The 25083-nt window shown below is 44.7% G+C and overlaps 1 protein-coding gene across 2 annotated transcripts in view; it reads right to left on the bottom strand.

Annotated features, from left to right (window-relative positions):
• Nucleotides 1–25083, bottom strand: part of VCL (vinculin) — an 81999-nt gene that overhangs the window by 42034 nt on the left and 14882 nt on the right. For both annotated transcript variants that reach the window (XM_083738276.1, XM_083738277.1), the window contains exons 2-5: nt 14266–14336; nt 7443–7593; nt 5230–5338; nt 1621–1743 (exon numbers count right to left, since the gene is read on the bottom strand). In XM_083738276.1, the coding sequence (XP_083594402.1) occupies nt 1621–1743; nt 5230–5338; nt 7443–7593; nt 14266–14336 (454 nt within the window). The remainder of the gene's footprint in view (nt 1–1620; nt 1744–5229; nt 5339–7442; nt 7594–14265; nt 14337–25083) is intronic.

The following is a 25083-nucleotide window of genomic DNA, read 5'->3' as shown; positions in this document are numbered from 1 at the left end:
TGGGAATTAGTAAGATTTTGGAATGCAGAAATAAAGCGAATAACCAAGCCATTATATAATTTGGTATTTGAACTATTGGTATTAATAATTGTACTAACAATAACAATAAGAAGTGGTATTGTTATAATGAGTCTATTGTAGGATTGAAAACTAATAAAAATTATTATGAAAAACAAGCCTGGCTTGTGCACCTCTGCAGTAGATGATCATCTCCCATTATGTTTGGCGCACTTAACAAGGATGCATGTTTAAGTTTGACAAACTTGAATTGTTTGTGACGTCCATCATAGCCATCAATGCATGCAATGCAGTACCGAGATGCTTCTGCTGCAGCCTCACTCAAACTGCCCAGTTCATGCACAGAATACCGGGTCAAACTCAGTGCAGGACCAACTGAGTGCAGGACCAAAGTACTGGCCCTACACAAGAGGCATGCCCTCCTTGATCCTATGCAGTATTATGGGATACCGGGGTGCAACCTTTAGATCACCAACATCTTGAATTGCACCCCAGTATCCTCTGTGGTCCTGGAAGAAGTCATGGGGTACACGTGTCAGATCCCATGTACCAGTTTGGTTGCTTGCAAAGTTAGGCTGGTCCTGGCTTTATATCTCAAGAGCTGCGCTAAAAACTAGGGGGAATTCACTGCGGAAGATAACCTGCCAAACCCTCTTTTGCCTCTCTGAGACAGTCAACGGAAACTTTAGCTACTGTCCAAGGTTTCAAGGGCTGAGTAGCATTGACTTAAAGTCAGTTTTTGTTGCCGTGTCTTTCTTATATTGCTTCTATTCGGTTTCCTTCCAGGCGCGTCAGCTAAACGTAATTGCATTTTGATAAATTTGTCACTTTGTAAGCCTGGTAGCGGAAAAGGAGGGTGGGGTGCGCAGAATAGATAATTACTGTTCAAATTAAATCGGTGGCATTCTGGCAAGCAAAGATTTGAAGCTGATTAAAGTTACTATGACATCCAGTTTAATTTCAGGCCTTTTCAATTCAACGAGAAACAGAAAGTGCTCGATTGTTATTTATTTTTCAAGCTAAACAGGCCTCTTCCCACCAACAGCAACTGTAATGCTTGTAAGGAAGGTTTCGGGGATAGAGGAGGGCTATAGCCCATGTAATTTAAATCCAAAATAGCAGCAGCACCTACGGTTTCCTACCCTATGGCAGAGCAGCACGTACTATTGCATATATCCTTTTCTCCTTAGTTCTCATTAAACGAGGAAACCAGTCTGTCTACCTCAATGAGAATCAGGTCGTAAATAAAGTGCTCAGTTACAGAGAAGTATCACAGATATAATTGCATATAAATAGCCCATCAGTTCACATGTCACAGTGAGATCAGCTCCGAGAGCTTAAATAGGAGATGCACAGGATATGCAAGCCAGAATTTGGGAGGCACAACCTTCTCTTCCAAGACAGCCACAAATAAAACCACTCGCTTAACTTACCCATAGTCGGTTTACAAGGCATGCTGAAAGCTTCCGTTTCCAAAGCCTTTCAACGTGTGTTTACCTGAGCAGTTTTATTCCCACGTAGTTTTATGAAGCGGGCACAAACACAACCCAATGCGTTTCAGAGCACTTTTTAATATTGTGGAAAAGCAAAAAATAATAATACCAGAAATAAGAACCGGCAGTAGCTCCTTCACGGTGTTCATGGAGTTCACCAACATGACTCTGTGTTCCTGGTGAGTCAACTCTTGCTGCCGCTCATCAATCATTTTGGCCATCTTGGTCATCCCTATGTGAAGGAAGTCAAGGAAGTCATGAAGCGATACAGTATTTCCCTTACGGTTTTGCAATTTCAAGCAGGAGAAGATTACGCCAAACAGCAATTTTAAATGTTACGTTTCCGCAGTTGCAAAGATGCTGTACAACTATTCATTCAAATAGTATATCCCCAGTGTTCAAGGGATGCTATTTTCTAAGGCAACTTGCATTTTTAAAACACAAAAAAACAATACTAAATCAAGAGATCAGATCAGCAATTTGTGGCCCTTTGGACATTTCATTAAATGTCTGCTTAACAAAACACACAGAGCATGCCATTAGCTTAGCTCAGGCATAGGCAAACTCGGCCCTCCAGATATTTTGGTACTACAACTCCCATCATTCCTGACCTCTGGTCCTATTAGCTAGGGATGCTGGGAGTTGTAGTCCCAAAACATCTGGAGGGCAGAGTTTGCCTACGCCTGGCTTAGTTTATGTCAGAAACATACATCAAGGGTAGCCTAATCTGGGACCCAAACTTCTTATAATAATAGGAGTCAAATGGGCCACAGAGAGGTTAGGCTGGCCTCTACCAGAGCCAGGGCTTTTTCGGCTGTGGCTCCGATCTGGTGGAACGCTCTGTCACAAGAGACTAGGGCCCTGCAGGACTTGACATCTTTCCTCAGGGCCTGCAAGACAGAGCTGTTCCACCAGGCCTTTGGCCAAGGCACAGCCTGACCCCCCTCCTTTGGTAATTTTTCACAGAACTCTAGCCCAATGGTTGCCATCAATTTGATTTGAACTGATTTTATAATGAATTGATTTTATAATGTTGTATTATTTTACTATTGTTGGCCGCTCTGAGCCTGGCTTTGGCTGGGGAGGGCGGGATATAAATAAAATTTTGATGATGATGCCACATATCCATGTATTAGAGCTGGCATACTACTGTGCTAAGATGCTGAACTATGCATCCAAGTGTTGCTGGTTAAAATTCACCTCTGCTATGAACTAACTAGGCGGTCTTAGGCAAGCCAATCTCTCTCTCAGCCTCTGCTCACATCTGCAATACAGACACAATAATACTGATCTACCTCACAAGGTTGTTGCAAGCATCACGACAAAGACAGAATTTATATACCGCACTTCCAAGTGTGATTAGTGATTAGGTTCTACACATCATACAGAAATAAACATTAGATTTCTAGGCTACAGCATTTCATACTGCATGTAATACTTAAGATGTGGGATAGGCTAAACCCCTCTCCCTTGGGTACTAGCAAATTAGGGAGAGAGGTTCCCCCAGCCCGCCCGCCCCCCGATGAGCTAGTCATGCAAGATGCTTCTTACAAGAGGGAATCTTCAAAAATATGAACGACACACAAGAAATCTGAAGGGACCTTTCCATTCAATATGTGGAGTGGCTGACAGACTTAAATTCAACCTGCGTATCAGAACAGCAATTCCATACACACTATATTGGTTAGGGGAGAGAGAGAGAGAAACTCCTGCATGTGATGCTATTCTAGGCTTTAAATGAACTTTCCAGAGCAGGGACTTTAGGCTGCTTTATATATGAGGTGATGGGACGCAGGTGGCGCTGTGGGTTAAAGCCTCAGCGCCTAGGACTTGCCGATCGAAAGGTCGGCGGTTCGAATCCCTGCGGCGGGGTGCGCTCCCGCTGCTCGGTCCCAGCGCCTGCCAACCTAGCAGTTCGAAAGCACCTCCGGGTGCAAGTAGATAAATAGGGACCGCTTACCAGCGGGAAGGTAAACGGCGTTTCCGTGTGCGGCTCTGGCTCGCCAGAGCAGCGATGTCACGCTGGCCACGTGACCCGGAAGTGTCTCCGGACAGCGCTGGCCCCTGGCCTCTTAAGTGAGATGGGCGCACAACCCCAGAGTCTGTCAAGACTGGCCCGTACGGGCAGGGGTACCTTTACCTTTATATATGAGGTGACCCCACAAGTTTGTCCTAAGAGGACATGTCACTCCTCTCAAGCTCCATTCTGGTGCTGCCACCATCTCATATAGCTTACCCACATGCAGATTTGTGAAAGAGGAGTCTTCTATGTAAAGGTAAAAAGGAAAGGGCACCTGGACCCTTAAGTCTAGTAAAAGGCGACTATGGGGTTGGGGCACTCATCTCGCTTTCAGGCCAAGAGAGCCAGCGTTTGTCCACAGGCAGCTTTCCGGGTCATGTGGCCAGCAGGACTAAACCGCTTCTGGCGCAACGGAACACCGTGACGGAAACCAGAGTGCACGGAAACACCGTTTACCTTCCCGCTGCAGTGGTACCTATATATCTATATATCAAGTCCCGCAGGGCCCTGGTCTCTTGTGACAGAGCGTTCCACCAGATTGGAGCCACAACCGAAAAAGCCCTGGCTCTGGTTGAGGCCAACCTAACCTCTCTGTGGCCTGGGACCTCCAAGATGTTTTTTTGAAGACCGTAAGGTCCTCCTTGGGACATACCAGGAGAGGCGGTCCTCCTAGGCCGTATAGGGCTTTAATGCTACTAGTCTTAATATGTTCCCAACTTAGCACATCGATTATATTTATTCTCTGAACTATCGTCTGCACATCTCTTGGGAGACAGTGATCCAAATATTATGAGCATACCAGACAAGGTCATGCCCAAAAAGGTGGCAGCAATAGGAAGGAGATGACTGCGGCCGCAGCCAGCAGACCTAGATAGCCATTGAAAAATAAACAACCACAGCAAAACTACTAGAGCAACTGAGCAAAACAAACACGTAAACAAAAAGGACAGGAAACGTTTCTAAAACAGAAACATGGAAATTATTTCCCTTAATTTTTATGCTTCTGTTTTTAAAAAAACCTTTCCTTTCATTTTCATGCCATCTTGTTTCTGTGAAATAGAAACGGAGGTCGGCATATCCAACATTAATGATGCGTTTAATTAGGAAGGGAATAACAAAACAAAAAAGATGAACAGTTATCTGATGCAACTGGACAGCCTATGGGATTGCAAGAGTAGAGGCAGATATTGGAACAGCATCCCATAATTTGGGCAAGTTTGGAGTAGAATTGGAAGCCCAAATCTATTTGTCCCACAAACTAACTCTTCAGGCCACACTACATTCAAAAAGTGAGAAGAGAATGTAACGAAAGCAAGGCCTGCCAGCAAAAGGCAGACAGAACTCCCAGAATAGAAGACACATTGACAAGAGTAAGTGTTATCTAAACAGAGGCCTCCACCAGGATAAAATATATATTCTGAGTCTTGAATTTATTCCAGTGCCTTGGCTAGAAAGGCCTTCAGCGAGAAAACTCCACTTCCTACGAAGTCCCAGAAAACTCCGGTGATAAAAAAGGGTGGAAACCTCATTGCCCTCCAAGTTGAGAGCAAAGCACTCACTTAAAGCAACTTTTGATAGGCTGATGTATTAAATATCTGAAACAGCTGCTGTGGGCAATGCTTTACATTGTCTTTGGCTGCAAGGAACACGGTCTCAACATGCTAGAATGCACGAAGAGGAATACTGGGAATGTCTAACCTGGCCCTAGGTTCTTTGTGTAGGTGACCAAGTCCTCCATAGTTTCCACCACCTCTGCCACTGTTAGGTATTCCAGAATTCCTTTGCAGACACGAATGATTTTACGGACCTTAAATAATAATAAAAAAGGTAATCATTAGTGTTTTTTCCTTTTATCACAACGGGCCAACATGGCCAAAGGCACTGTTTCTGGTCAAAAGCAGAGCATGTACAACATCAGTGACAATACAGAGAGACACACGACGACATGGTGGAAGCGATTTGAACAAACATCCAGTGCTTTCCAGCATACAGTGATACCTTGGTTCTCGAACCTAATCCATTTCAGGAGTCAGTTTGACTCCCGGAACCATTCAAAAACCAAGGCACAGCTTCCAATTAGCTGCAGGAGCCTCCTGCACTCAATCAGAAGCCGCGTCAGATGTTCGGCTTCTGAAAAACATACGCAAACCGGAACACTTACTTCTGGGTTTGCAGTGTTCGGGAGCCGATTTGTTCGACAATTAAGCCGTTCCGAGAACCAAGGTACCACTGTATTTGTTTTCAGGGCAACAAACGTGTGTTGTTCCACATACTTTGCAATAGGTCTGTTTTCCCTCACAATAAAACACCACGTTTAGTCGCTCTGGGATGAATGCAATGCGCTACCCATTACCCATCAATAGAAAAAGCTGCCTGCAGAGTTGCACATGACTGCCTTCAAGGACGCTTTTTTCCCATCATGTTCTTCCAAGTACAGTGGACCCTTGGGTTACGCACCTCTCTGGATACGCAACCTTCAGGTTATGTTCTGCAGGCTGTGTGCATGCACAGAAGTGCTCTATCGTGCTGCGCAGAAGCATTCTATCACACCACACACGTGCGCAGAAGCAGCGCCTCTGGTTACGGATTTTTGGGAGTGCGCACGGACCTCTGGAATGAAATTTTTATCCAGTGGGTCCACTCTAATGTTTTCTGTGCAGCGATGAATACAAAATCCCTTGAAGGAAAATGTATGCCTTCTATATTTAGATGCTATATGAGCACTGTTGAATGTGTGAAATTAAGTGCAGCACGGGAGAGAATGTTCCATTTTAAAGCTTCAGCCAAATGTTGCATTATATTATCGTTTCTTTAATATTTCCAGCGTGACAATGCAAGTTTGAGAACACACTATCCAGATCGCAAAGATGGGGAAAGGGCAAACACTTTCCAGAAATCAGCTTCCCTGAAGGCAAATTAACTACTCCACAATTTCAAGAGCTATTATCTCCAATGGTATCAATAAGAAATGGGAGAGTAATTGCTAATAAATCAGATGCCAAGGATATTCATAGCATGGCTGATAAGCTTCGCTTTAATGCACCTCTCCTAAAGCCTCCACAGTACTAACTAAAAAGCACTGAAAAAATACACAGTCATTGTGTCTGCTAAGGAACATCTTACATTTATTCTCAATGCCAGAGCCGCATGCTGTAATGTTAATTCAAAACATGCAGAAATAAACTTCATAAAGACTACTGGTGAGAAAAATCTTACTTTAAAAAACACGTACAGTCGTACCATTCGACTTCCAAAACATTCGGAAACCAAAGTGCGGTTTCTGATTGGCTGCAGGAAGCTCCTGCAGCCAATAAGAAGCCACAGAAGCCTCGTCGGATGTTTGGCTTCCAAAAGTAGTTCGCAAACCAGAACAGTCACTTCTGGGTTTCTGGCGTTCGGGAGCCAAAACGTTCAAGAACTAAGTTGTTCGAAAACCAAGGTATGACTGTAATACCATCGTGACAAGTTGATGCATTTCAGACTTTTCAATGCTGCAGTTCAGACAACTGTTGGGGGCTTTATAAACCGTGTTTTATGAAGCCGGGAGTGTGCTTCGCACTTCTGCTCTCCCTTTTCCTTCCCACTCTCTTGTGAAATGCAGATTTTAGCCAGAGTCACTCTACCTTACTTTCCTGGCTTTTTAACAACATTAAGCCAGAGCTCAGAGCCACAGTTTGGACAGAACAGGGAACCCTGGCTTAATACAACCCTGGCACAGAAGCCAGGAATTTTGCACATGGTGTGCAGCTCAGTGAGGGAAAGGGAAAACCCTCCCCAGCCCTGATACTCAGTCCTGGTTTTACCAATCATGCTTTTATAAACCACTAATGCAGAAAACAATAGTCAGGCAGTGCTCTAAATCTGCAGCCAGGTACCGCATAGGTGTTGCTAACTGGCATTAGAAAGCTCACCTCGGCCTCATCGAATGTCAGAAGCAAGTCCGATGTCCCAGAAAGGATGCCTCTTGATCCGTCAATGAGGTAATCACGAGCAGGTACTGAGTAAGGGTCCGTTTGGAGCATCTGCGCGGCCTGCACAAGCTTTGTGCAAGCATTTTCCACCCTAGGAGGAACCATTGTGAGAGAGAAATTAGTGTCAGTCCCGCTACCTGTAGGGGACAGACAGGAGCCAACTCTGGAGCAGTATGACTACAGACCAGTGCTTCCCAAATGCTCCAGCTGTTTTTTGGACTCCAACTCCCATCATCCCTATCTAGCAAGACCAGTGGTCAGGGATGATGGGAATTGTAGTCCAAAAACAGCTGCAGACTCAAGTTGGGGAAACACTGTAATAGATCATCTTCCTTCGCATTGTACACAGATTATTTAACATACTCCTACAAGGGACACGGGTGGCGCTGTGGGTTAAACCACAGAGCCTAGGACTTGCCAATCAGAAGGTCGGTGGTTCGAATCCCCGCCACGGGGTGAGCTCCTGTTGCTCAGTCCCTGCTCCTGCCAACCTAGCATTTTGAAAGCACGTCAAAAGTGCAAGTAGAGAAATAGGTACCGCTCTGGCGGGAAGGTAAACAGCGTTTCCATGCGCTGCTCTGGTTCGCCAGAAGCGGCTTAGTCCTACTGGCCACATGACCAGGAAGCTGTACGCCGGCTCCCTTGGCCAGTAAAGCGAGATGAGCGCCGCAACCCCAGAGTCATCCACGACTGGACCTAATGGTCAGGGGTCCCTTTACCTTTACCTCTACTCCCATGCCAGGGTGCATTTTCTAGTTAAAATGTAAAACACAGAAACAGAAGATGGGTCCATCTAGCTCTTAGTACCCTTAAGCCTGGCTGGAGGCACTTCTCCACGCTTTTGGACAGGAGTGATTCCCAGCTACTGGGATTAAGTCTGAGACCTGCTGGAGGCAAAGTATGCACTCTGCCCGTGAGCAATGGTCCTTCCTCTTGCATAAAACTGGTTTCCTTTGAAGCATGTATGACGTATGTTGAAAAGGCCAGTGTTTGGGGGACACTACACGTTACATGCCTACGTGCATTTAAAAACTATTAACCGATGGCCCATTTTGGTTTAAAAGCTGCTTGTTGGAGGCAGAGAGGTGTCACCGAGAACCAGACACCACTTTCATAGGTGGAACTATGTAGCAATAGGACACGTTGAATTTTTCAACTTTCATATTCCAAAAATGAGGGGTCCTAGAAAGTTGTAACATGACTTGGGGATTCAAAATATATTTCAGTTAAATTAATATAATTTAGTCTTGCTTGGCGAGTAAACTGTGTGCATCACTCGAGTAAACTGCATCGAAATCATTAAAAATGATTGCCCAATATTATTATTATTATTATTAGGCATCACTTGACATTTTCAGAAGGCAACATTAAAATTATTTGGTTTTCCGAAAGCAAATTATGTGCTGCTTCAGCAAATGTAGACTTACGAAGCTAAATGCTGCCCAATCTCAAAAATTGTTGTTGTTTAGTCGTTTAGTCGTGTCCGACTCTTCGTGACCCCATGGACCAGAGCACGCCAGGCACTCCTGTCTTCCACTGCCTCCCGCAGATTGGTCAAACTCATGCTGGTAGCTTCGAGAACACTGTCCAACCATCTCGTCCTCTGTCATCCCCTTCTCCTTGTGCCCTCCATCTTTCCCAGCATCAGGGTCTTTTCCAGGGAGTCTTCTCTTCTCATGAGGTGGCCAAAGTATTGGAGCCTCAGCTTCAGGATCTGTCCTTCCAGTGAGCACTCAGGGCTGATTTCCTTCAGAATGGATAGGTTTGATCTTCTTGCAGTCCATGGGACTCTCAAGAGTCTCCTTCAGCGCCATAATTCAAAAGCATCAATTCTTCGGCGATCAGCCTTCTTTATGGTCCAGCTCCCACTTCCATACGTCACTACTGGGAAAACCATAGCTTTAACTATATGGGCCTTTGTTGGCAAGGTGATGTCTCTGCTTTTTAAGATGCTATCTAGGTTTGCCATCGCCTTTCTCCCAAGGAGAAGGCGTCTTTTAATTTTGTGACTGCTATCACAATCTGCAGTGATCAGAGAGCCCAAGAAAGTAAAATCTCTCACTGCCTCCATTTCTTCCCCTTCTATTTGCCAGGAGGTGATGGGACCAGTGGCCATGATCTTCAATTTTTTTGATGTTGAGCTTCAGACCATATTTTGCGCTCTCCTCTTTCACCCTCATTAAAAGGTTCTTTAATTCTTCCTCACTTTCTGCCATCAAGGTCTGTCATCTGCATATCTGAGGTTGTTGATATTTCTTCCGGCTATCTCAAAAATAGCAGAAGCCTATTCATACTCAGAAGCCTATTTTTAAGAACCCTCACTGAAGAAATTTGCAAAATTAAGTTTCACTCCCTAAAACTGCATGCCTTAATGCAGCGAGTCTTGGGAGCTCACCCCACCTCTTCTTTCAAAGATTGGCAGGAGGGGGAGGTCACTTGTTGGGACATCTCCATAGCTTCCATTTGTCAATTAACCTCTTGCCTTGCTCATGTACCTCCCCCTCCCCCCAGGGCTATTTGAAGGACCATCTTGCCCTGAGGGGAGGGGAGAAGAAGGAAGCTTGAGGAACTGTTACCAGCCTGCTATCACTCAGTTCTGTTCTGATTGGAATACAAAAATCTGTGCATGACTCATACAGGTTTGGTATTCAGAGGTTGTTGGGTTGTTTTTAAATTATGCTTTAACCAGGAAAATGATTCCCGATAGTCTAGACCAGTGTTCCCCAACCTTGGGCCTCCAGCTGTTTTTGGACTACAACTCCCATCATCCCTCGCTAGCAAGACCAGTGGTCAAGGATGATGGGAATTGTAGTCCAAAAACAGCTGGAGGCCCAAGGTTGGGGAACACTAGTCTAGACCATTTGACTATCAGCTAGGGCAGGCTGACATTATTTGCTGGCTTGAAATATCATTAAAACAAGGCATTACCTTATATGAAGAATTCTAAGCCCAAAATTATTAAAATGCCATTTGTGAAACGGTTACATTCCTTTTATTCACAGTGAGCTTTCTAAAGCGTCAAGTCTGAAATCAGACAATATGCTCTTGCAATGTACACAATAATCTAATTTCCTGGAGCACTAATCTGAGCACTTTTGGTAGCTCAGGGACTCGGAGCTGCAACATAATTCTCACCTACAGTAATTTTTTGATTAGCATAATGCAAGATAATCCTGGAGCCACGACCAACTTGTTGATAAAATCTGCAGATTTTGTCGAGTTCAATACACAAAATGATGTGTTGCACTGACAGCAGGCTACTGGACGTGCGAACTAAGCTGTAACACAGATGAGAGAGTAACATCCTATTTACAAGCCAAATTTAGCAAAAGATTAAATATAATTCACTTGGCTGGTTTTAGATAGCAGCCAAGTATCTTGTAAATGCCACTAGAGCTGTGTGTGCTAAAAGATCTACGTCCTTTCCAGATAAAAACACAGCACTATTTATTTATTTTTAAGGTAGAACTTCAGTGTCTAAAAATAAAATACTATTATTTCTGCAGGAGTGAACGTATGTATTGTTCTCTTGCCTATTTTGCACCATTTCCTTCAAGTCCTCCTATTTGTGCCTGTACAGGTCCTGACTTTGGTTAACAACTTCTTATTCTTATGGCTAATCTGATTTTACAACTGGCATCGAGGTTTGACTGCATATAAGCCGTAGTTATTAATCTTGAGGTGCTAAGAGCGCTTGGGACTGTTGCAATGAAGGCAAACAATTCCCATGGAGATGGTAGAGCCATTTTGGAGCTATATATTACAGATAGTTCACATCGCTGAACCCCTTCCCCATATGCAATTAACCCCTTCCACATAGAAGGGTTCAGCCTAGTCTTCTCCCTAACAAACAAGCTTGCTCAGTCAATTTTTTTTCCCATGGAGGAACATTCATTAAGGCAAGTCCTCACCTGCAGTCTTCAGTGTTACAGCCCCAAAATATATTTATTACCTCAGTGTAAATATAGCCAGCAACACTGGGAACGCAACATAGGTTCGGATCCAACACAACGGGCCAGGTGGTTTGAACAGCTGACTCCCATGTCATAACACAGGGGTCCCTAATGTGGTACCCACAGCCTTAAAGCAGCCAGGCCATTTCCCCAATTTAAAGCTTACCTCCCTTCCCTCCCAATCACCAAAACAACTGGTATTAGCTGGGGGGAGAGACAGGGGGAGAGAGAAGGATGCAGTGTGGGTCCCTATTTCCCTTCACAGCTGCTTTGAAAGGTGGTTTAAATCAAATAAAGACTGTAGGGGGAGGGATAAGGGTTAACCACCCTAGAAAAACAGTCAAGCGAAAAGAGACCTGATCATGGATCGCCCATGTCACAACTTTTTGCACCCACCAGTTCCAAAAGTTGCTGTTGTGTCCAATGGCATTTTCAAACCCTACGCCCTATCTGTGCTGTCCGTTTAAAGCAGTATCATGCCATTTCCAACAGTGATGGCTTCCCCCAAAGCTAAGGTTACCAGACATCCCTGTTTCCCGGGGACAGTCCCCGGATTTACAAATCAGTCGCCATACAAAATCCATTGAAGTTGAAAAGTGTCCCCGGATTCATTGGAAAAAATCTGGTAACCTTACCCAAAGCATCCTGGTAACTGCAGCTTGTTAAGGAGAACCCTGTTCATCTCACTTAAATGCAGTAATACCAGAGCCTCCACGTGTCCCTATTGTCAGATCAACAAAAGCCATCCCAGCTTCTGATTTGATCCCAGAATGTCCCGTTTTCCCTTTGTTGTTGTTGTTGTTTAGTCATGTCCGTCTCTTCGTGACCCCATGGACCAGAGCACGCCAGGCACTCCTGTCTTCCACTGCCTCCCGCAGATTGGTCAAACTCATGCTGGTAGCTTCGAGAACACTGTCCAACCATCTCGTCCTCTGTCATCCCCTTCTCCTTGTGCCCTCCATCTTTCCCAGCATCAGGGTCTTTTCCAGGGAGTCTTCTCTTCTCATGAGGTGGCCAAAGTATTGGAGCCTCAGCTTCAGGATCTGTCCTTCCAGTGAGCACTCAGGGCTGATTTCCTTCAGAATGGATAGGTTTGATCTTCTTGCAGTCCATGGGACTCTCAAGAGTCTCCTCCAGCACCATCATTCAAAAGCATCAATTCTTCGGCGATCAGCCTTCTTTATGGTCCAGCTCTCACTTCCATACATCACTACTGGGAAAACCATTAGGCTATCCCTATTTTCATTGGAGAAATGTTGGATGGTAGGGAGTTATGTGACCCCCTAAGCCAAGGAGATAAGTAACTATACAACCTTTAGAAGACACCTGGCATTTTTTTTTAGTGTTTAATTGTGTTTTCTATATATGTTGGAAGCTGCCCAGAGCGGCTGAGGCAACCCAGGCAGAAAAGTGGTATATAAATAATAAAATTATCATTGTTATTGTTATGAAATAGGATGTCCTTATTTTCATGGGAGAAATGTTGACAGGTGTGTAATGCAGCATATTATATTCTCTCATTCACACTATGAAATCCCAAGACATAATTAGATCTTCCTATGCTTTAGAGATAGGGGACGCAGGTGGCGCTGTGGGTTAAAGCCTCAGCGCCTAGGACTTGCCGATTGAAAGGTCGGCGGTTCGAATCCCTGCGGCGGGGTGCGCTCCCGTTGCTCGGTCCCAGCGCCTGCCAACCTAGCAGTTCGAAAGCACCTCCGGGTGCAAGTAGATAAATAGGGACCGCTTACCAGCGGGAAGGTAAACGGCGTTTCCGTGTGCGGCTCTGGCTCGCCAGATGCAGCTTTGTCACGCTGGCCACGTGACCCGGAAGTGTCTCCGGACAGCGCTGGCCCCTGGCCTCTTGAGTGAGATGGGCGCACAACCCCAGAGTCTGTCAAGACTGGCCCGTACGGGCAGGGGTACCTTTACCTTTACCTTTATGCTTTAGAGAAAAAGTTGGATGTAATCATAGTGCAGTATATCTGATATTTAAAGCAGGCAGAGAAGCTACTAAGCAAATATTCAAAACAATCCACAATGCAAATAGATCTTCATACAATTTTCCATTTAGCTTTTTCACTGCCCCAGATTTCCCACCTCCTGGCAAAGGCATTCATGTGCTTGAGGCAACATCTTTCTGCCACAGATCATGGGATGCTCTCACCCCCAACAATTTAGCAAAACCTTCATCTGTCTTAACAAAGAACACACACTATTCAGAAGCTGGCCAGAAACAGCCTTTTTCAATAAGGAATTTGTATTTGACATTGTCAAGGAAATTGGCTTAATGATAACGAAAGTGATTATTACGCCTTCAAAACCTCCAGGAAGAAAATCATTATATCTTTTGCGCCGATGCACGAAGTTAATTACGAGTGCCAGTCAATTAGCTTTCAGGTATCAAACAAAATCTGAGCCAGACCAAGGGCACACAGAGAGAAAAGCAGACACGCTACCCCTTGACACTGTCATCCAAACTAAAAGGGACTTTTATCTTGGGAAGAAAAGTATTATTTGTGCAGCTAGTTGTTGGAGAACTCTGTACTGAAGAAGTGGGATATTGGAACAGCTAAGACCACGTTACAAAATCCAGTCCAAATTAACCCAAATCTCTGATGAATAAGAAGTCTAATCTTGTTCCTGATGTATTAGTTTGCTATGTGCAGGGATTTTTGCTTGCTTGCTTGTTTACTGAGAAGCATTCAGTCAAGGGAGGTCTCACTTGCACTCCAAAATAGTACGGCACCGATACAAGGTTAGCGAGGCTTTTATAAAACCACTACCAAGACTTGCCATGTTTATTTACTTACTTAATGAATGCAGGAGGCATGTCTCTCTTCAAAATCTGGTCTTCAGTTGTCTGCACAGTTTCTTTCCCAACCTGCAGCAGGAGCAAAAAAAGTTGTTTTTTAAAATCACCAGCTTCAGAATTGCAATGTAAATTTCTTAATAAAGTCAAAATATGAACAACAGCTTTTCCTGTTCCTATGGTTCACTACTTACCCGGCACTCGGAAGCAGTGCTAGAAACTCAGATATATAAGCTAGGTGCCAAATAGCTCCTTAAAGAAAGGTTACAGTCACCAAAAGGGAATGTTGAGTTGCCATTTGGGGGCAAGACGGTTCTAAAGTCTTACTTTGGTACCTCAGGTTACAAACTTAATTCGTTCCAGAGGTCCGTTCTTAACCCGAACCATTCTTAACCTGAGGCGCACTTTCGCCAATGGGGACTCCTGCTGCTGCCGGCGCACAATTTCCGTTCTCATCCTGGGGCAAAGTTCTCAACCCAAGGCACTACGTCCGGGTTAGCAGAGTTTCTAACCTGAAGCATTTGTAACCCAAGGTACCACTGTGTTTTTCAAGTGATGGACTGACTGTGATTGATTCTCATTTAAAGCTCTGGCTACTTCAGAGGACCACCTTGAGCTAGGTTAAGAGCTTTGAGAACTTCAAGAACAAAAATCACTTGATCCAGGGACAGTCCACATATATATTGGCCTATTCCAGTCTCTTTTTCTTAATGGTGACATAGACCATTCATAAGGTAAGAATATTCTTCACAACCATGAGCAGGGCAGAGGGGTGCAGAGAAGGCAAGCTGCAACAATTAACTATAATGTTGTTCACTGTTCCTGCTCAGGCTGCCCAGAAAAAGCATTTTAGTTCCTGAAATTCATACCAATTATGCAGGTAAAATATAAAAGATAGAATTCTACAGAATGTGGCATTAGTGTGCGAAAACAGTCACAACCCAATGATTCCCAGGCATGCACCTCCAGATGGCGATGTCACCTAGCATCCAGGCATTTTCACTTGGTTGCAAGTAGCCAGTAGCCAGTAGCCAGGTGCAAAAAGCTCCTGGCGCCTGGCTAATTTCGAACACTCCTCTGAAGAGGAGAAGGATACCCAAGGCATTGGAATGAAGCAGACTAAAGTGACAGCACACTAGTACGGTCACAAATCTGAAGGGTTGTATGCCGGCTCCCTCGGCCTATAGAGCGAGATGAGTGCCGCAACCCCAGAGTCATCCGCGACTGGACCTAACGGTCAGGTGTACCTTTACCTTTTTATGATCAAAGGGAGGAATTCAACATTGCACCCCTCTGATCGTTTTGCCAGAGCAAGCAAATCCCATTTCGCCTGCCCCCTGCACTGCTCGGGGGGGGGGGGGGTCTCCTGACCCTTGAGAGCAGATTTGGGGAACGGGGGGAGAAAACACCACTGCACTAGTGGGAGCCCTTGCACTAACTTCTGCTAGCACAGTGGCTTATTTGAACCCGAGCCACTGCAACATAAATAAGAATTCAGGTTCCTGGTGGTCAATGTAGCTTACAGTCGAAATTTCAATATGGGAGCACACAAGCAAGGAAAGGGAAGAAGCGGTGAATATGAGCAAATGCAACAGTTTCATACTTAGGTTCATTTTTGGCTGGGGATAAGGAATAGGCAACTAAGCCACAGCCTAGTTTTAAAAGGGAGTTAAGGTAGTTGGCATTCCTCACTCAGAGAAGCGAGTACTTCCAGTTAGTGCCGCAAACTACAAGGAAACAGTACTATGAAATCTCTGCAAGCCAAGCAAAATACTTCCAGCCCACAAAAGGAAGAGAGGTGTATTTTAGGAGCGCTGATGCACTGAAATTACTATTTACAGCTCTACCAACACAACACCTTCCCACCCCCATTTTCTGCAGGTTATTATATAAATACATCTGGACATTCTCTTCTTGCACAGTATGGATCCAGAACGTGTTGAAACAAAAGGTAAGAATACAGAAGGACACATGGGCTAACATGAACATTTCTTTCTTTCTCTTTCTCTCTCTCTCTCTCTCTCTCTCTCTCTCTCTGCAGACTTGCATGGCAGAAATGCTTCCCCATTTTGGACAGCGTGGGAAAGGGTTTTCCATAGATAGCAATTTATGATAAAGTTTGTCCATGCAGGGAGGGACTCTGGTCTGACAGGGCCCCTCCCCACATAAAAGAACTCTGCAAAGTAGTTCTACATAGAATCATAGAATCACAACATCTCAGAGCTGGGAAGGATCCCGGGGGTCATCTAGTCTGTTATAAGAATTTTAAGCTCTCAAATATAGAATAAATGTTCATAAATGCACACATATCTAAATATATGAACCATGTGTCTGAAATAGTACGGGAGAGCAATCCTGAAGCCATTTTGACTCTCCCAATGACCTCAAATATTCCTCTGCGGTAAGGGAGGCAAATGGGGAAATCCTTCCCATCGCCTTTTTGCATACAAATCCTGTCTTCAGGGCGCATTTCTGTATGACTAGGGTGAGCCTGTGACCTGGATTCAGGAACTAAAGTATTAACCATCACCAAAGAATGGCCAGACTTCCCAGGTAATGCAATCAGTCATTTCTGCTGTAGACCACCTCCCTCTGTGATGTATGTATGAAGTTTTTTGGGGGTGGTCTTGGGCTACAGGGTGGGCAGTTTCAAAAGTCTATACAGTAGTACCTCAGGTTACAGACACTTTGGGTTACAAACTCCACTAACCAGGAAGTGGTTGTTCCAGGTTAAGAACCTTGCCCCAGAATAAGAACAGAAATCGTGCACCAGTGGCAGCAGGAGGCCCCATTAGCGAAAGCATGCTTCAGGTTAAGAACGGACCTCTGGAACGAATTAAGTTCTTAACCAGAGGTACCACTGTATAAGGCCTTGTGCACCATTGTTCAGGGTTCTCCTCCCTCTTGTGCATGATGAGTGGGGACCCTGTTGCAACAGTTCCTTGAATAAAGATCAGGCTTACTAGCCACTTTGCTTCTCAATATACTCTGGTTGGCCTCTGTTATTTTCTCCTACTGATAGGGAACCCACCTAAGGACTCTGGAATACTGCATAAGGGAAAGGCAGCAGCTTTTCTTCTAACAAGTCCTACCCCCTTCAGTGCAGGAATCTCAACTAGTCCAGTTGGTCATACCACCTCAGCTTAGAAACCTCCAAGGAAGAAGAATCTGCTACCTCTCGTGGGAGTCCGTTCCAATGTCGAAGTCCTAGTTATTCTGGGACTTGTGGACTGTTGAGGACATGGAGGAAAACAATTCCAGAGGGCTTCATCAACTCATTTAAGCTGAGCATCAAGACAAGAACTGCTCTCTTTCCTGCTTGTTTGCATTTGGAGGAGGCGAGAATAAACTTTTGCCTAATCGGAGCTTTCTCAAATTCCCAGGTGTTCCCATTGTTTTTTTTTATGAGCAGCCCTTTCTCCTTTCCCAAGGGGAAGAAAAATAATATCCATGGCAAGGTCAGTTGAAGACAGGAAAACGAAAAGTCTAACGTTCTAATTTTCAATTTGCCTCGAATAGGTTTTCAGCGCTGCTGCCGTTCTGACAATCAAACAGCGGGAGGCAGGGAGAGCCACGGGAACAGAACAACAGCCTATGATGATTACCCTTTTCCAGATTTGCTCAGTCACACTTGACATTTCAGACATGCAAATACTATGCCAAGTGTTATAATGAACAAAGGAGAGCTGTTTGGGTTGTTGTTTTTCAGCAGTGATCAGCACTGTCTTTCAGCAGTGATCACATTAGTATCTATGTAATCTGATACCCGCCCCCCAATCTGTTGCCAACTGCTAAATTGATTGGGGGGGAGGATTCCTCCCAGGAAAGTCTTCCAATAATTCTATCAAATAAATCAGGGGTAGGAAACCTAAGGCCTGGGGGCCGGATGCGGCCCAATCGCCTTCTCAATCCGGCCCGCGGATGGTCCAGGAATCAGCGTGTTTTTACAAGAGTAGAATGTGCCCTTTTATTTAAAATGCATCTCTGGCTTCTTTGTGGGGCCTGCCTGGTGTTTTTTACATGAGTAGAAGGTGTGCTTTTATTTAAAATGCATCTCTGGGTTATTTGTGGGGCATAGGAATTCGTTCGTTTCCCCCCCAAAAAATATAGTCCGGTCACCCCACATGGTCTGAGGGATGGTGGACAGGCCCATGGCTGAAAAAGGTTGCTGAACCCTGGAATAGATGCATCTTTATAACACACCACCATTTAAATGAAGAGAATGGCCAGGTCATTACTATTATTATATTATTATTTTGCATTTCAAGATAAATATAGACGGAAACCTTATAGAGAAGTGTCCGTGACAGCTTGGTGCAGATGTGTGACTTGTTCAGTTTCCAGGCGTATGGCCAACCCAAAAAGAATACCATCTTCTGTCCTCAACTGAGAGGCAGTTCGTGAGAGGTGTTTCCTTACTGCAGCATTTGCTGCTACAAACTTTATACAAGCGATGCTGCACTGGGGATATGTAAAAATAAATAGGCACTTAGCGGGACGCAGGTGGTGCTGTGGGTTAAACCACAGAGCCTAGGACTTGCCAATCAAAAGATCAGCGGTTCGAATCCCCGCGACAGGGTGAGCTCCCTTTGCTCGGTCCCTTCTCCTGCTAACCTAGCAGTTCGAAAGCACGTAAAAGTGCAAGTAGATAAATAGGTACCACTCCAGCGGAAAGGTAAGCGGCGTTTCCGTGCGCTGCTCTGGCTCGCCAGAAGCTGCTTTGTCATGCTGGCCAAATGACCCGGAAGTTGTACGCCAGCTCCCTCAGCCAATAAAGCGAGATGAGCGCCGCAACCCCAGACCTAATGGTCTGGGGTCCCTTTACCTTTAACACTCTGAAACCTTAACTACAACTAAATTTAAATTGCTATTATTTACCCTTAGCGCATTTATGTGGCCTCTGCCCACCAATACACTCAATTCCAGGTTTTCATATTCTGCTGGGATTCTCCTGAACTACCTTATTCTATACAAACACGCATAGAACATTATAGCTCCTACCCTTTGTGCTGTTACCAGCAGATGAAAAATGAATTCATGTTTAATTGATTTGTTATTTAGCTAGCAACAGCATCAGATATTTATCTATTATTTAATCTGTTTAATCTGTTCTTTAATTCTGAAGACAGCTGGGGAGCCCCAATGATAACACACTCTATAAATCATTTGTTTACCACCAGCTTGTCAATGCTGCGTCTTAAAATCAGAACGAACATGAGTAAATATTTGGTTTGCAGGCTTGATAATGCTTTTGTGTTTGGCTGGCTGTTTTTACAACTGCCTTTAAAGGATAAGCATGCAAAACTACACAACCCCTGACCACCCACCAAAAAAATAACCAACCTGCTTAATATCCACATGATAAACAAGAATTGGTCAGAGAGAACCAATTGTAATGTATTACAGAGAGCTTTTTAATGATCATGGTGAGACTATAAACCACCAAAATTCAGAATATGAATATGAATGTAAGTAAAATCAGGGGGAGGGGGAGACAACACACGTTTTCCATTTCAGAATACAAGCAGCCAGAGACTACTACTGTGGGCTACATCGCAATCTAACAAAATGAACGAACAGCTCACACTGGCCCCATAAAGAACAGGCCTTTAGCTATACAGATACAAATTTACAGAACATGCAAAATTTGCTACAGATTTTGTCATTTCCCCCCTGAAGCTTCACATTTCTTGGTCCCCTGGCTACTGCAGATTCTAAATTATATGAAACTGGCTTCGCTACCATTGCTGAGGAAAGGAAAAGACGATGTCAGGCGAACAACACAGAGCAAGCGGCTGGTTTTCCTATCAACTGACAGGAGTCACTCACACAATGCCTCAGGGCAACCAACTGCCTAAGTGTGTTGTCAGTATCAGGAAAAAATATGGGAGGAGGACACTCCTCAAAGGGTCGAGGATGTGAACCATGAAACTGCCATTTGTTAAGAAACTTGGCTGAAATCCTAAAACACATTTAACTGGGAGTAAGTTCCACAGAACTCAGTTGCTGAGGCATGCTGAGACCTGTGTTATAGGTTCATCTACTGCATCTAAGAACTATGACGATGCTACTGGGCATAGGCAGGTGGGAGAGAGAGAATCATGGAATCGTACAGTTGGAAGGGACCCCAAGGGTCATCTAGTCCAACCCGCTGCAACGCAGGAATATGCAAATGACCCATACAGGGATCGAACCTGCAACCTTGGCGTTATCAGCACCACACTGTAACTGCTTTTGGAATAACTGTATGGAACTGATCTTGTGCTACGGACTTAAGACTCTATCACTTCCTCAATAATCTGTTGGAGGTTTTTATCAATAATCTCACCAGAAACAACAAATACACATCCCCACATGTCTTTCTATAAATATAGGTAAAGGTAAAGGTAACCCTGCCCGTACGGGCCAGTCGTGACCGACTCTAGGGTTGCACGCTCATCTCACTCAAGAGGCCGTGAGCCGGCGCCGTCCGAAGACACTTCCGGGTCACGTGGCCCGCGTGATGAAGCTGCAGCTCACGAGCCAGCACCATCGCCGCACACGGAAATGCCGTTTACCTTCCCGCTATAAAGCGGTACCTATTTATCTACTTGCACTTTGGGGTGCTTTTGAACTGCTAGGTGGGCAGGAGCTGGGACCGAACGACGGGAGCTCACCCAGCCGCGGGGATTCGAACCGCCGACCTTACGATCAGCAAGTCCTAGGCACTGAGGTTTTACCCACAGCGCCACCTGTGTCCCTTTCTATAAATATACTCTTTAGTACAGTATATTTCTCAGGCAAAACAAAAATCTGCAGGGTTTCTTCTCGGCATGGGGGCAGGAGAGGGAAGATAGCTTCAGTCCAGCAGTTCACACCACAGACTTAACCCAGTTTAACAGCCATTTCTATCTGTAAGCAAATGTGCAGAACGCTTGCCAAAAAAATAAAATAAAAATGTGTTTCTCAGGATTCCTTGGGGAAAACCAAGGCAGTTCAATTGACATGAAAGTGGTATAAATGTTATTTCTTCTATGTGTCTTCCAAGTTAAGAAACTGGCTGCTAATGAAGTCTGCCTTAAAATATTTACAAATAGTCCACTAAAAATAAGCTTTGGGTCTGTTTGACTATAACAGTATTAAATGTGCTCTACTGACCTTTCTCCTGAAATCAAATATTTCAACTCAACTAAACTTACCTACTGGGGTGGGGGAAATATTTTTATATCATGTAAAATTAAATCAGCCAGGCCTTTGGCTAATTAAACCATCTACGAGGGGCATTTTTTTGGTTGGATAGTATGGTATGTATGATTTGTGTTTTATATTGTAACCAGGGCTCAGCAAACTTTTTCAGCAGGGGGCTGGTCCACTGTCCCTCAGACCTTGTGGGGGGCCAGGCTATATTTTTTTTTGGGGGGGAAGGAACGAATTCCTATGGCCCACAAATAACCCAGAGATGCATTTTAAATAAAAACACTCCTTCTATTCATGTAAAAACACCAGGCAAGCCCCACAAATAACCCAAAGATGCATTTTAGATAAAAGGACACATTCTACTCATGTAAAAACGAACTGATTTCCGGACCATCTGGGAGCTGGATTTAGAAGGCAATTGGGCCGGATCTGGCCCCCAGGCCATAGTTTGCCTACCCACGTTGTAACCCCCCTCTGTGATCTTGGATGAAGAACGGTATTTAAATTTTATAAACAACAACAAAAAATTATGACGATGTGTACTTTTCAATTATATTATACTGAATACAACTCAAATAACCATGTTGATTTAAGGTATTAAGAATCCCCCCCCCCCCAATTTTCTAAGTCACAATTTTCTGGGAAACCAGTGTCACTGCCTAGCATCTCTTGCCAATTCACAGCGCGCGCTCTCTCTCTCTCTCTCTCTCTCTGTGTGTGTGTGTTTGAAGCTTTGACCTAAACCTCCTGCCAACTTTACCTTCCTGCAAAGAAGCAGGATCACGGACTGTTTTATTCATTAAGCAACCAAAAACTCCTAGCAACCACAGTCCAGACCATGGGAATCGGCATGTTTTTACATGAGTAGAATGTGTGCCTTTATTTAAAATGCATCTCTGGGTTATTTGTGGGGCATAGGAATTCATTCATTTCCCCCACAAAAATATAGTCCAGCCCCCCACAAGGTCTGAGGGACAGCCCCCTGCTGAAAAAGTTTGCTGACCCCTGGTCCAGACAGTCAGTGTGTGAGCCACACTGTCACATGCACAACACAATATAGATATTTTTAACAGTGTTACTCGTGTGTCCATTTCACAGGTTCAAAAACAGCTAAATCAGAATGTATCTATATTTTTCCACTGTCAACTCAAACTACTAGCAGGAATTTACACAGAGTTCCCTAGCGCATTCCATGATCTGGCAATGCAACACTCCAACCTCAAACCCATCAGCAGAATTTGGGCCACATAGTGATCTGCAACATTACAAGACTCGATGCTTAATAAAGGCAGACACCTGCTAATAATTCTCACCCTTTCCAGTTTTGATAGCCTTTAGGAATTGTGTGCTAGTAAACTTCCTAGCTTTACCCAATAAGGAACATTAAATAGTTCCTAACTGGGGACCCCCCACAGCAGCACACAGAAGTTGCAACACAAAGGAAGTGGAAGGCAGGGAAATTGAAAACATTGAATTTCTGCCCTAGCCCTGCACTCTGATGCCTCTTCTCCACTGGCAAACCATTAGCTCAAGGTGACATTCCGATACTGTTAATGTAAAAACAGATTAATTATTGTGTCAAAAAGCAAAGCATGTCCCCACATACTGGTTTAATTACATTCTCTCCCCCCCTCCCCCCACTGGCATTTTTACGGCCCATCTGTCACTTAGATTTATTATGTGACTGTCAACAACCTTACCTAGACTGTCAAAAATACTGGGTTATATCACTCCCCACTCAGAAGCTGAAACTAAGCCGTGTGTGTGTGTGTGTGTGTGTGTGTGAGAGAGAGAGAGAGAGGGGGGGGGGCTTATTACCATCAGATCCTTACAAGGAAATTGTCCTCAATGGATGCCTGGCTCTTTCAAGTGTCTCCATCAGTTTCTCCTGCATCCTGCCAAGACTGCTAGCCCAGAGAACAAAGATTTACACTGTTGGCAGAGCAGAGTTGAACTGAAACACTTTGTAGCAGGCAGGCAGGCAGGCAGACAACTCTGGATTCCCCCATCAAAATTTACTGCAGCCTATTCATCAGGACAAGAGAGAAGATCTGGCCCTGAGAAGCAAATGGACAGTGAAGCGAGAGAACAGCTGCAGTGTCTCCAGACAGCCTCAATCTATTCAGCGCTTAAGATGAAGGAGGAAAAACCCGCAGAGGAGCCAGACTGAGAATCCAAGAGCCAAACCACGCACAAAAAGCGAGGCCTGTGGCTGAATCCCATGTCTTTTTCCTTAATGCAAAGTGGCACTGTGGGGTGGGTGTGTATTAATTTGATTGGAGAAGAGATGTTGGGGAATGGGGCTTTTAATTCTCTTCACTGCCCCACACGAGATCAACACTTCATGTACCGTATTTTTCTTTCCATAAGATGCACCTGACCATAAGACGCACCTAGTTTTTTTAGAGGAGGAAAACAAGAAAAAAAATATTCTGAACAAAATAATGGATGTATGATTTTTGTGGTTCATGCTGTGGCCACAGACATGTGATCTGATGGTGAATTTGGGGTGACCCAATGTAAAAATCCTGAGGATCCATGGGCTTTTACCTCCCCTCTCCCAGGCAGCCTCCATTAGCCTTCCTTATCTCTCTTCCAATCCCACCGATCAGCTGTTTCCTTTCAGCACTCCCTTCCCTCTTGTTTGCCTTAGTGTCTTTTCCTTAGCTGAAGCAGCTTTTTGCTCCTCCTTTCTCTCTAATTTCTCTCCTTATTGCTTTAGTCTTCCTGTTTCCCCCCCTTTGCAAGTTTGCTGTCTTTACCTCCCCTCTCCCAGGCAGCCTCTTTTATCTCTAGCGTCCCTTATCTCTCTCCCCGATCGATCGGCAAACAATCAGCAGCTTTGCTTCAACACCCACTTCCTTCTTTTAAAAAAAAGCATGATCTGCTTTTCGCCCCTGGGCAATTCGACTCCAGGGGCCATGCATTCGCTCCATAAGATGCACAGACATTTCCCCTTACTTTTTAGGAAGAAAAAAGTGCATCTTATGGAGCGAAAAATACTTGCAGATTTTTCTGATGTTACCTGGTATGCAACTTTTAAAGTGCAGAGAACCAGCAGGATTGACAGCAGCTGCAGCATACCTATCCCAGAAAGCATTTTTTTCTGAAACAGAAAGTCAATTTCTGGAATAGGAAGTCAGTAAGATTTGCTGGACTGCTTGCACCTGGTCCCACCAGGTCGCCACATTGAGATCTGCGTCAGAGGCCCCCCTAAGTATGCCCACTTCCTAGGGAGACGCAGGTCAATTCTGTGTCCAGGGCAGCTGTCTACCAGCTCCATCTGCTACTCAGGCTGAGACCCCACCTGCCCACGGACTGTCTTGCCAGAGTGGTGCATGCTCTGGTTATCTCCTGCTTCAGAGACTACTGCAATGTGCTCTACGTGGGACTACCTTTGAAGGTGACCCGGAAACTACAATTAATCCAGAATGCAGCAGCTAGATTGGTAACTGGGAGTGGATGCTGAGATAACATAACACTGCTCCTGAAAGACCTACACTGGCTCCAGGTATGTTTCTGAGTGCAATTCAAAGTGTCGGTGCTGCTGACCTTTAAAGCCCTAAACGACCTCGGCCCACTATACCTGAAGGAGCGCCTCCACCCATATTGTTCTGCCCAGACACTGAGGTCCAGCTCCGAG

The sequence above is a fragment of the Podarcis gaigeae genome, assembly GCF_964106915.1.
Source record: "Podarcis gaigeae genome assembly, chromosome: 5".
Classification (NCBI taxonomy): Eukaryota; Metazoa; Chordata; class Lepidosauria; order Squamata; family Lacertidae; genus Podarcis; species Podarcis gaigeae.
Note: the sequence above shows the minus strand (reverse complement) of the source record. Positions and strands in the feature narration are given on the sequence as shown.